Source organism: Lithobates pipiens, unplaced genomic scaffold (assembly GCF_037356315.1).
Source record: "Lithobates pipiens isolate NorthernLeopardFrog02 unplaced genomic scaffold, aLitPip1_a1.2 Scaffold_30, whole genome shotgun sequence".
Classification (NCBI taxonomy): Eukaryota; Metazoa; Chordata; class Amphibia; order Anura; family Ranidae; genus Lithobates; species Lithobates pipiens.
The window spans coordinates 20,061,815-20,075,053 of record NW_027507791.1 but is presented as its reverse complement, the minus strand read 5'-3'; the positions used below and the strand labels follow the sequence as shown (position 1 = coordinate 20,075,053).

General features: G+C 45.2%; 1 protein-coding gene across 1 annotated transcript in view; it reads right to left on the bottom strand.

Moving 5' to 3' along the window:
- LOC143942446 (cholesterol 24-hydroxylase-like) overlaps positions 1-12,053 on the bottom strand; it is an 84,341-nt gene extending 72,288 nt beyond the window's left edge. The window contains exons 1-2 of the mRNA XM_077463744.1: positions 11,831-12,053; positions 2,064-2,138 (exon numbers count right to left, since the gene is read on the bottom strand). Coding sequence (XP_077319870.1) covers positions 2,064-2,138; positions 11,831-11,985 — 230 coding nt within the window. The 5' untranslated portion in view covers positions 11,986-12,053. The remainder of the gene's footprint in view (positions 1-2,063; positions 2,139-11,830) is intronic.
- Positions 12,054-13,239: the final 1,186 nt, after the last annotated feature.

Sequence of the window (13,239 nt, the reverse complement as noted above, 5' to 3'; positions counted from 1 at the left end):
GCAGTTTTGGTTAAATTTGTGAAGACTGAGGAGAAAAATAAATTCAATACCTTCGCCATCTCCCCAGCCTTTGTAACCAGATGTCCTTTCTCATTTTTTATGGGGCCAATATGGTCTGTCCTCCCCTTTTTTTTACTGTTTACATACTTAAAGAATTTCTTGGGATTTTTTTTTTGCTCTCCTCCGCTGTGTGTCTTTCATGTTCTATCTTAGCCGTCCTTATTGCACCCTTACATTTCCTGTTGCATTCTTTATAAAGTCTGAATGCTGATGATGATCCCTCAACCTTGGATTTTTTGAAGGCCTTCTCCCTTGCGTTTATATGCATTTTTACATTGGAGTTCAGCCATACAGGACTTTTGTTTTGAACGTTGGAGTCCCATAGACTTTAATAGGGTTCTAAAGTTCACACAAAGTATGCTATATACTAGCTCCGTCGAATCTTCTTTATACATTCGACAGACACCATAAGCCTTCAAAGACAGATTCGACAGTAATTCATGTGTAATTCAGTAATTCATTCCAACTATGAAACTATAACTATGAAACTATGTGGATTTTCGGACGAATGCAATTTTTGAACGAAAAACTAAATTAATAAAAACGAATTTCGGGAGTAACTAAATAAATGTATTTTTTGGACGAAAACTAAACTCCGAAACAAAATATTTCACTCTGCACATGTCTACTGAGCGGAGCCAGCAGTGGCCGAGCTCTCAAACACTGGCTCCCAATCATGTGACCAGAGTGACAGCCAATCACTGTGGTCACATGATCAGGCAGAGTGTTATAGCACAGAGTTGAGTAATGAATTAGGCCCCTTTCACACTGCCGGCACCCGGGCACCAGGGGTAAAGCGGTGCTATTTTTACCATCGTTTTAGCAGCGCTATTCAGCCGCTAGTGGGGTAGTTTTAACCCCCTCTAGCGGCCGAGAAAGGGTTAAAAACCACCGCAAAGTGCTGCTACAACAGTGCTATGCCAGTGGTATAGCCGCGCTGCCCCATTCATTTCAATGGGCAGGAATGGTTTAGGAGCGGTGTATACACCGCTCCAAAGATTCTGCTAGTGGGACTTTTTTTTTGTGAACTGCCAACACACCACTCCAGTGTGAAAGCCCTCGGGGGGGGGGGATGTACAAGTGTGAGAGATGAAGTGGTTAACAAAGGATTTTGACTTTTACCAACTGTGGCAGCACGCAGGTAAAATCACCTGGTTGTATTCAGGATGGGAAATATGTGTGTCCTAGATTCAGGCTTTATGCAGACTTTTACAATTAGAGGGGAAGAGTTAATGAGCTCAGCTGAAGTAAGTGGGCTCATTAAGACCTCTACAAAAAACCCCAGCATGCTTAGGGAGATGCTCCATCCTGGAACCAGTTTTGTGTGTATAGACTGGGGAGTCTGAGATCTGTTCTGTGCGGTGAGTTAACGCCTGTGTGGCAAACCCCTACAATACAGACAGGGACTGGGGCAGCACAAGGCTGCACTCAGTTGTTAGACAGGGAGTCTACGTGTGTAGTTAGAGGTCAAGCTGACCAGGATTTATTTTCTTGTTTTATTTTGTTTGGCTGTTATATGTATCACTGCATGTAGCCTAAATAAACCGGACCTTTTGTTTTTTTGCACCTACACCGCTGTCTGCTGTGCCTGACTTTGTGTTGTGAACCCATCCAGGGGGTCACACACACCCGCTACCGAGCGAACCCCCTCACACAACTCTTTCCAAAGCGGTTTAGAAAATAAAACTTTTGGCCATATACATACTTAAAATTATGTCAAAGGGTTCAATATCCTGTCATGTGGATTCTGTGCTATGCAGCCTATGAACCACAGGGGGCAGTGCTGGAACCAGGGCACTAACTAGTCTGCATTACCAAACCATTCAACAATGGAGGTTTAACCTATGTGCCATCCAAACACACACAATAGCTTCCGACATGAAAATAAAATTCACCTTGGGGGGATATATTGTGTCCCCTAAATCGGACGTTAAAATATTTATATTGGCCAGGTAAGTGAAACATAACCTGTAAATACCCCACACCCATCTTATGAGACGTACCATTGTAAGAGAACATCATGCGACACCTTGTGGTCCTCCGTCGCTTTAAAGCTCGCTGTATGCCCGAAGATGAAACTGGTTGGAGCAGAATGAGAAGAGGGTTATACCATCTGCAAAATGCTACCGGTTTACATAAATTCTGTAGTTTACTTCTTTTTTTTTTTCCAAAATATTTTATTATAGCTTCAAATACAGAACAAAGGAGGGTACAAAAGTTCACATAATACGTTAGGTTAAGCAGTGCAAAGCATTATCAGAACACATAAGAACACACGCACGTCCACACAATCAGGTCTCTGGATGCATGCTGCCCTGAACATTAGTACCAATCAGTGCACCATACAGCCTCAGCAGCTTTCAGAGTTTTACAGGTTGCTGGTAGCATATACAGTGCCTTGAAAAAATATTCATACCCCTTGACATTTTTCACATTTTGCTGATGAGAAAAAGGAATTTGGCACTCTACATTTACTAAAATAATTGCATTTCCATGTTCTGTGTACTGTGCAAGATCAGATATACCGTGCCTTGAAAAAGTATTCACACCCCTTGAAAATTTTCCAAATTTTGTCATGTTACAACAAAAAACGAAAATTTAATTAATTGGGATTTTATGTGATAGATCAACACAAAGTGGCACATAATTGTGAAGTGGAAGGAAAATGATAAATGTTTTTCAACATTTATTACAAATAAATGTGTGAAAAGTGTGGGGTACATTTGTATGGCGCCCCCCTGGGTCAATACTTTGTAGAACCTCCTTTCACTGCAATTACAGTTGCAATATCTCTACCAGCTTTGCACATCTAGAGAGGGACATTTTTTTGGCCATTTTTCTTTGCAAAATATCTCAAGCTCTGTCAGATTGGATGGAGAGCATCTGAACAGCAACTTTGCAAGTCTTGCCACAGATTCTCAATTGGATTTAGGTCTGGACTTTGACTGGGCCATTCTAAAACATGAATACGCTTTGATCAAAACCATTCCATTGTAGCTCTGGCTGTATGTTTAGGGTCATTGTCCTGCTAGAAGGAGAACCTCCACCCCAGTCTCAAGTCTTTTGCAGACTCCAACAGGTTTTCTTCTAAGATTGCCCTGTATTTGACTCCATCCATCTTCCCATCAACTCTGACCAGCTTCCCTGTCCCTGCTTGACATGTGCGCCGTCAATAAATTTGTTTAATTTTGTTCAGTTTTGTATTAGCCATTAATTCGTATTTCGTAATTCGTGTCCGAAATTAAATTTGGATTCATGCGAAGTACAAATTTTCGTTAGGTTCGTTAACTTTTCATAACAATTCTGAACGTTCGTGATGATGAATTTAAAAAGCAAAAAATACCTATCAATATGACAGTCATCGAATCATTATGTGGGGCTCCCACCATCCCTGTGCCGACTTCCTCCTGGGGCTGTACCCCTGCTGTGCTCATTATGAGGGGCTCCCACCATCCCTGTGCTGTGCGCATTATGAGGGGCTCCCACCATCCCTGTGCTGTGCTCATTATGAGGGGCTCCCACCATCCCTGTGCTGTGCTTATTATGAGGGGCTCCCACCATCCCTGTGCTGTGCTCATTTATGAGGGGCTCCCACCATCCCTGTGCTGTGCTCATTATGAGGGGATCCCACCATCCCTGTGCTGTGCTGACTTCCTGAGTTTTTAACTTCATCATAACGAATAATCATAATTATTATGAAAATAATAAAACGATATTAACAAACATTCTTAATTTCTCCGATTCTGAATCTCCCATCGACTACCAGTACCAGTCTCCCACTCCCATATTAAAAAAGATAATTTTCCCAACCCTCACTCCGAAATTCGTCAACGAAATTTCGCATACAATTCGGAAGCAAAGAATTTCATATTTTGGATGCTTCCGAATGTACAAATTTCGGAAATTCGTACGAATTTTTGATTTGTACAAAACGAACCGCACATGTCTAGTCCCTGCTGAAGAAAAGATGAAGAAAATGATGGTGTGTTCAGGGCGATGTGCAGTGTTAGTTTTCCAACACATATAGCATTTTGCTTTAAGGCCAAAAAGTTCACTTTTGGTCTCATCTGACCAGAGCACCTTCTTCCACATGTTTGCTGTGTCCCCCACATGGCTTCTCACAAACTGCAAACAGGACTTCTTATGGCTTTCTTTCAACAATGGCTTTCTTCTTGTCACTCTTCCATAAAAGGTGAGATTTGTGGAGAGCACGACTAATAGTTGTCCTGTGGACAGATTCTCCCACCTGAGCTGTGGATCTCTGCAGCTCCTCCAGAGTTACCATGGACCTCTTGGCTCTTCTCTGATGAATGTTCTCCTTGCCCGGCCTGTCACTTTAGATCTTGGTAGGTTTGCAGTTGTGCCATACTCTTTCCATTTTCAAATGATGGATTGAACAGAGCTCCGTGAGATGTTCAAAGCTTGGGATATTTTTTCATAACCTAACCGCTTTAAACTTCTCCACAACTTTATCCCTGACCTGTCTGGTGTGTTCCTTGGCCTTCATGATGCTGTTTGTTCGCTAAGGTTCTCTAACAAACCTGTGAGGGCTTCACAGAACAACTGTATTTATACTGAAGTTAAATTACACACAGGTGGATTCTATTTACCAATTAGGTGACTTCTAAAGGCAATTGGTTCCACTAGATTTTAGTTAGGGGTATCGGAGTAAGGAGTAAAAGGGGGGCTGAATACAAATGCCCCCCATACTTTTCAGATATTTATTTGTAAAAAATTAGGAAAACCATTTATCATTTTCCTTCCACTTCACAATTATGTGCCACTTTGTGTTGGTCTATCACATAAAATCCCAATAAAATACATTTACGTTTTTTGTTGTAACATGACAAAATGTGGAAAATTTCAAGGGGTATAAGTACTTTTTCAAGGCACTGTATGCACCTACTGCTCACACCTAAATGTTGGAGCCTCGTGCAACGGGGCTAAACACCCAGTTAACCACCTCCTGACGGGCTCACGTACATATACGTTGGCAGCCCTGCGCAAAACGACGTACAGGTAAAATCGTCTCATTTAGGAGCCATAGCAGGCGGCGCGCATGCCTTCTGCACAGCGGGGGACCTGATGCGTGTTCCAATTGGAACCAGTGTTCAATGGTTCCAAAAAAAGTGTCCAATCTGTCCACCGCAATCCCGATAAAAAAAAAAATAAATAAATCCCTGATCGCCACTAGGGATGAGCTTCGTGTTCGAGTCGAACGTACGTTCAACTCGAACATTGGCTGTTCGGGCGTTCGGCGAAATCCGAACTCTTGGTCCGTTCGCGTCAAAATTCGTGTGGCGCGCGCGGACCACAATGCACTGCGGTGGCGCAGTGCATTGCTGGCTCGTGATTGGTCAAGCATGCACTGTGACCCCGCATGCTTGGCCAATCGCAGCGCCAGCAGCGAGGAGAGCCATGATTGGCCACAGGCATCCTGCCTGTGGCCAATCATAGCTCAGGCTATGTAGTGCACGCCCCACACTATATAAGGCTGCCTTTGAGGCGGCCTCGTGTAGTGTGTTGGCATCTGAAGCAGTGGGTGTTCTGTGTACCTTCAACACAGTTACACACCAATCATTTTTGGCTGATTTCCTATCTTGCTCTTGTGTAGTGGTTATTGTCTGTGCCCTGACCGCAGTATACACCACTATATTCACCTCACCTATATAGCTAGTGATCTATCTTTAATAATAGAGCTTGCAGTCAGTAGTGTTAGGAGATAGTGCGTGCTGTCTGCGTGCTCTGTACCCAGTACATACCGCTATAATCCACCTACATAGCTGTTCTCTATTTGAGCCCAATTGCCATCTGCAGGAGTTATTGGAAGTTGTGTGTGCTTCCAGCACAGCACAGTATACATCTGTATATACCCCTTTAACTCTGCTGTTTTCTGGTTATTGTCTGCGTGCCCTGACCGCAGTATACACCGTGATATTCACCTCACCTATATAGCTAGTGGTCCATCTTTAATAATAGAGCTTGCAGTCAGTAGTGTCAGGAGATAGTGCGTGCTGTCTGCGTGCTCTGTACCCAGTAAATACCGCTATAATCCACCTACATAGCTGTTCTCTATTTGGGCCCAATTGCCATCTGCAGGAGTTATTGGAAGTTGTGTGTGCTTCCAGCACAGCACAGTATACATCTGTATATACCCCTTTATCTCTGCTGTTCTATAAAAAAGGCATCTGCAGGAGTTAGTGGGTGTTGTGTGCCTCCAGCACAATATAAACTACCCAACTACTGTTTTACCCAACTCCCTTCAGGCCATTACCATGTCTGGAAGGCCAGCAAGGAGAGGCAGACAGGCGCGAGCCGATAAAAGAGGGCAAGCAGGCTCTGTGTCTAGAGACAACAGTGCTGGTCGTGGACGCGGTGCATTGTCATCAGCACGTGGCCATGGGACATGCTTGTCCTTCTTTTCTGCAGCTGGACATGTTGAACCGCAACATGCCAATGACTTGGTAGAGTGGATGACCAAGCCCTCTTCATCCTCCTCATCCTCTCTCACCCAGTCTCAGGGTAGTAGCAAAGCAGCTGCCAACACATCGTCTTCCCTCCTCTCAATGTCATCATCAGTGACTCCTTCCCTAGACCCACCACGTCCTCCTGAGGAGTCTCCTGAACTCTTTGAGCACAGTGTTGGGTACATGCTCCAGGAGGATGCCCAGTGTTTGGTGGGCTCTGATGATGACACTCAGCTAGAGGAAGGCAGTAGCGTGAGCGCAGAGAGAGGGGATGCTCAAGAAGGACAGCAATCTGGCAGTCATGTTCCACAAGCTGCAGCATACTGCCAGGTTTGCTACAGCGATGAAGAGGGAGGGGATGATGAAGGCACTGACTCCACGTGGGTGCCTGGAAGGAGGGAGGAGGAGGAGGAGGCACATGTCCAACGAGGCAGGATGCCCTCCGGGGGCCAGCTTAGGGGCAGCACACCGACTGAATCACACCGCAGAGCTCCGCCTGCGCAGAGCGCTTCCTCTGCGCGTTATTCTAAAAGTTCTTTGGTGTGGGCCTTTTTTGAGACGAGTGCATCAGATCGCACCGCTGCTATTTGCAACATATGTCTCAAGCGTATCTCACGTGGCCAAAACATCAGCCGCTTGGGCACCACATGCTTGACCAGACATATGTTGACCTGCCATGCAGCTCGTTGGCAAGCGTACCTCAAAGACCCACACCAAAGAACAAAGCGGACCTCTCCTTGCTCCTCATCAGATGGCATCTCCAACCCCACTAGACCTTCAGTCCTCTCTGAAACCTGCTCTGAGAGGAATGAAGGTGTAGAATTAGGTGTGTCACAGCCAAGTGCTTCCGGGAACTCTGCTAGTGGTACATCCACATCCGATTATAGCAGGCAAATGTCCCTGCCCCAGCTGCTGGACCGGCGGAAGAAGTTTACTCCCAGCCATCCACATGCCCAGCGGTTGAATGCTAGCTTGGCTAAATTGCTAGCACTTCAACTGCTGCCTTTTCAGTTGGTAGACTCGGCCCCTTTCCGTGAGTTTGTACAATGTGCGGTTCCTCAGTGGCAGGTCCCCAAACTCCACTTTTTCTCACGGAAGGCGATTCCGGCTCTCTACCGGCATGTGGAAGGCAATGTCCTTACCTCGCTGGACAGGGCGGTCAGCGGTAAGGTGCATATTACCGCTGACTCATGGTCCAGCAGGCATGGACAGGGATGTTACCTGTCTTTCACGGCCCATTGGGTCACTCTTCTGGCTGCTGGGAAGGATGCAGGACAAGGTGCAGTAGTGTTGGAGGTTGTTCCGCCACCACGCCTCCAAAATGCTACTATTGGTTGTGACACACCTCTCTCCTCCACCCCCTCCTCTTCTTCTTCCTCCATGGCCTCTTCCAGTGCTCTGTCCTCAGAACCAGCGGTGCTCCGTAGGCGTTCCAGGGGCTACGCAAGTACGCAGGCAAAACTATGCCATGCCGTGCTTGCGCTGGTTTGTTTGGGGGACAGGAGCCACACTGGGGCGGATGTTTTGTCAGCTCTGCAGGGGCAGGCCGAGAGGTGGTTGACGCCACGCCAGCTTAAGCCAGGAATGGTGGTTTGCAACAATGGCACCAACCTCCTCTCCGCCCTCCGACAGGGACAACTGACCCATGTGCCCTGTGTAGCTCACGTCCTTAACCTGGTGGTGCAGCGGTTCTTGGGCAGGTACCCCGGCTTACATGATGTCCTGAAGCAGGCCAGGAAAGTCTGTGTGCATTTCCGCCGATCATTTAATGCCTGTGCTCGGCTGGCTGAGCTCCAAAAGGAGTTGAACCTGCCCAAGAACCGCCTTATATGTGACATGCCCACCAGATGGAACTCAACATTGGCCATGCTGCAGCGGCTGCACACGCAGCAGAGGGCCATCAATGAGTACCTGTGCGACTACGGCACCAGGACAGGGTCAGGGGAGCTTGGTTTTTTCTCACCACGCCAGTGGGGCATGATCAGGGATGCATGCACTGTCCTGTCACCGTTTGAGGAGGCCACAAGGATGGTGAGCAGTGACAGTGCATGCATCAGTGACACTGTACCTCTTGTCCACCTCTTGGAGCATACGCTGCGTGGAATAATGGACAGGGCACTTGAGGCAGAACAGAGGCAGGAAGAGGAGGACTTCCTTGCCTCTCAAGGCCCCCTTTATCCAGACAGTGTTCCTGCTGTGCCACCCATCACACAAGAAGAGGGTGAGGAGGAGGAAGAGGAGGAGGAGGATGATTGTGTCAGCATGGAGGTGGAGGCTGGCACTCCGCATCAGCAGCAGCAGTCTTATAGGGATGATTTACAGTCCCAAGAAACAGGTGGACTTGTACGTGGCTGGGAGGAGGTAGCTGCGGATCATGTTGTCCTTAGTGACCCAGAGGACTCCGGACCGAATGCCTCAGCTAACCTACGCTGCATGGCCTCCCTGATCCTGCAAAGCCTGCGGAAGGATCCTCGTATTCTTCGGATCAAGGAGAGGGACCATTACTGGCTGGCCACTCTCCTTGATCCACGGTACAAGGGTAAGGTTGCCGACCTTATCTTGCCATCGCAGAGGGAGCAGAGGATGAGACATCTCCGGGAGGCCTTGCAGAAAGCTCTGTGCAACGCGTTCCCAGAGACTGGGAGGTCACAAACTCCTGGTCCTGGACAACGTGTTGCTGAGGCATCAGTCAGAAGGAGCGGTGGAGAAGGTGGCCGTCTGACTGATGCTTTCAGACAATTTTTTAGTCCGCAGCCCCAAGGTATGATTGGTTCCAGCACCCATCGCCAGCGTCTAATTTACATGGTGCAGGAATACCTAGGGGCAAGGTCAGACTTGGACACCTTTCCCACCGAAAATCCTCTGGCTTACTGGGTCTTGAGGATGGATCACTGGCCAGAGCTTGCACAGTATGCAATTGAGCTACTGGCCTGTCCTGCATCCAGCGTTCTTTCGGAACGCACCTTCAGTGCTGCTGGTGGCTTTGTTACCGATCACAGGGTGCGCCTGTCCACCGAATCAGTTGATCGACTGACCTTCATCAAGATGAATCAGTCTTGGATCACCCACAGCTACCAAGCACCTGAAGCTGATGTAACCGACTAATTTTTTTTGAAATACCACATCCCTTCAAGACTGCCTATGCTGATGCTGAGTGACTGTCCTGTTATGTTGATTGTCTATCCTCTTCCTCCTCCGCTGATATGTTGGAAGAACATTTTTGGTTCTGGGTGATGCCAGCAGCCCAATTTTTCTGCCCCTGTTTAACAGGGGCGTTTAATTACAATTTTTGATGCAATGCTTTGCAGCAGGGCTAATTCCTGCAATAAAACTAGAGTATATGGCAGAGGTTGGAGTGTGGTGGCACCAGCACCAGTGCCTAAGGCCCAATTTTTTTGCCCCTGTTTAACAGGGGTGTTTAAGTACAATTTTTGATGGAATGCTTTGCAGCAGGGCTAATTCCTGCAATAAAACTAGAGTATATGGGAGAGGTTGCAGTGTCGTAACACCAGTGCCAGCGGCCCAATTTTTCTGCCCCTGTTTAACAGGGACATGCAATTACAATTCTTGATATAATATTTCACAGGAAGGCCCGCTCCTGTGCCCACCCAGAGTAATTGTGAGGACTTATAGTGTTGTGGCACCAGCACCACAACCACCAAAGGTCAATTTTTCTACCACTGTTCAACAATGGCATGTAATTACAATTCTTGATATAATCGTTCACAGCAGGGCGCTCCAGCGCCCACCAAGAGTAACTTTGAGGGCTTACAATGTTGTGGCAAAACCAACACCTTGTTCCGCCATTTCTGCAGAGCATATAGGGCAGGCCCCTACTTTCAAACATCCAATTTACAAACATCTCCTACTTGCAAAGGGAAGGAGACAACAGCAAGTGAGATGAAAAAAGATGGACGACAAAACAAATTATACAGGGGTGATAACCCTTCCCTATGTTTTCCAAAAAGCTTAAAGATAGTTTTTTTGACTGGAGCTACACTTTAAAAATGTACCGGTTGAAAATGACAAACAGATTCAACTTAACACAACAAACCTACACAGTCCCTGTCTTGTTTGCACCGCCTGTATACTGCTGTTCTGAGTATATAGGGCCTGGGGGCCACACGCATTTCCTTTTTTTAATATGGGTACGGGGTTCCCCTTAATATGCGTACAAGACCCAAATAGGCTGGTAATGGGCAGGGAGGGCTACCCATGCCATGTTTCTCAATGATTTTCAACCATATTGCAGGAACCAGATATAACATTAAAACCGCAAGCAGTTTTAAATGGTGTTATTTCCGTTTAATGTCATTTTGTGCAGGGACTGTTCTAAACACGGGAAACACGTGGCACTTCACAGGCATACTACAGACACCCCCCAGGCACCATATTTAAAGGAATATTTCACTTTTTTTTTTTTCACTTTAATCGTCATTAAAATCAGTGCTCCCGCAAAAACTGCCATTTTTAAAAACATTTTAGGCATTGACCCATGTCCCCTGGGGCAGGAGCCAGGTCCCCAAACCCTTTTTAGGACAGTATCTTGCATATTAGCCGTTAAAATTAGCACTTTCCATTTCGAACGTTCGAGTCCCATAGACTTCAATGGGGTTCTAACGTTCGTAACGAACGTGGGGTCCGTTCGAAAGTTCTGGTGCGAACCGAACCGGGGGGTGTTCGGCTCATCCCTAATCGCCACCATTACTAGTAAATAAAATAAAAAATAATAATAAAAATGCCATAAATCTATCCCCTATTTTGTAGGTGAAACTTTTGCACAAACCAATCAATATATGCTTAAAAAAAGGACGTCAATTTTGTTTGGGTACAACGTCGCATGACCGCACAATTGTCAGAGCCGCATCGCAAAAAATGGCCTGGTCAGGAAGGGCGCAAACCCTTCCGGGGGCCGAAGTGGTTAAAACCAGCGGTCCGAGCCTATCCACTGTAGATTGCTCTTCAGAATGCCTGTGTAAACCAGCCCTTACGGTTTGCTGATTAGATGGTGTGGCCACCATTCCGGAAACAGCCTACCTAATGGCCCCCCTCCTACCCTAGCACAGCCACATGGGTTGCTATGTCTATTGTCGTGTCCCTGGTTTAAAAGCCTTCTCAACGTCTTTCTCAACTAAACATTTTAGGTGGAATTGCACTTTAATGCACAAAGAAAAAAATATATATAATAAAGTATGAAGCATTGAAACATTGTAACCATCAGATCAATAAAAGCTCCCATGACCCAGTTGGCTGCCCTGTTGTAGTTCTGTAGAGCTGATAATACAGTTTGAGAGGTTACTGACCTGTCTCTGGGGGGTCCGGGGATGTGGTCATACTTCATGTGTATGTACTGTACATAGCCGCAGTAGAGCAGAAAGGCGAGGAGGACCCCAGCACCTAGGAAGAGGAGCAGATAACAAAACCAGCAGAAACACAGAGACAGGACGGAGCTGAACATTGTATCTCTAGACTGACTTCAACTTCTCAGTCCAGAGGAATCAGTGTTGCCGGATGTAGAAATAGACCAAGAGGCCCCACCCACACAATGATTGCAGACCTCACACTGCCCCCTGCTGACCACATTGTCTCGTTACTTAAAGTGGTTTTAAAGGCTGAATTATTATTATTTTTTTTACCTTAAAACACTTTTTCTGGGCAAAGTTGAAATCATTATTGTTTTGCTAGAAAATTACTTCTAACACTCAAAAATTATATATATATATATATATATATATATATATATATATATATATATATATATATTATTTATTTTTTTTTTTTTTGTAGCAGAGACCCTAGGGAATAAAATGGCGACAGTTTTTTGCAAGGTTTTTTTTTTTTGAAAAAGCACACCTTCAAAACCACTTCAGCTACAAAAAGGTTTTACCCCCTTCCTGACCAGGCCATTTTTTGCAATACGGCACTGCAACGCTTTAACTGACAATTACGTGGTCGTGCAACACTGTACCCAAATAAAACGAATGTTCCTTTCTTCCCCACAAATAGTGCTTTCTTTTGGTGGTATTTGATCACCTCTGCGTTTTTTATTTTTTGTGCTATAAACAAAAAAAGAGCGACAATTTTGAAAATAAAATATATATATATATTTTACTTTTTGCTATAATAAATATCCCCAAAAACATTTTTAACCCCTTCCTGACCAGGCCATTTTTGTGCGATACGGCACTGTCGCTTTAACTGACAATTGCACGGTCATGCGACACTGTACACAAATAAAATGAATGTCCCTTTTTTTCCCCACAAATAGAGATTTATTTTAGTGGTATTTGATCACCTCTGCATTTTTTTATTTTTTGCACTATAAACAATAAAGAACTGACAATTAAAAAAAAAAAAAAATTATATTATATATTATATATATATATATATATATATATATATATACACATACATTTATTTTTTTTTTTAATAAGATTTCTTCATAAGTTTAGGCAAATTGGTGTTCTGCTACATATTTTTTTGTAAGGAAAAAATCCCAAAAAGCATATATTGATTGGTTTAAGCAAAAGTTATAGCATGTACAGTACAAACTATGGGATAGAGTTATTTTTTTATTGTTTTTACTAGTAATGGCAGTGATCTGTTAGGCAGGACCACTTTCCCAGTTAGTCGGTCGGCATGTGGATATGAAGAGTTCAGTCATTATCAGCCTGAAAAATTCCATTGCCTCCTGACAAAGTGGGCTTATCTA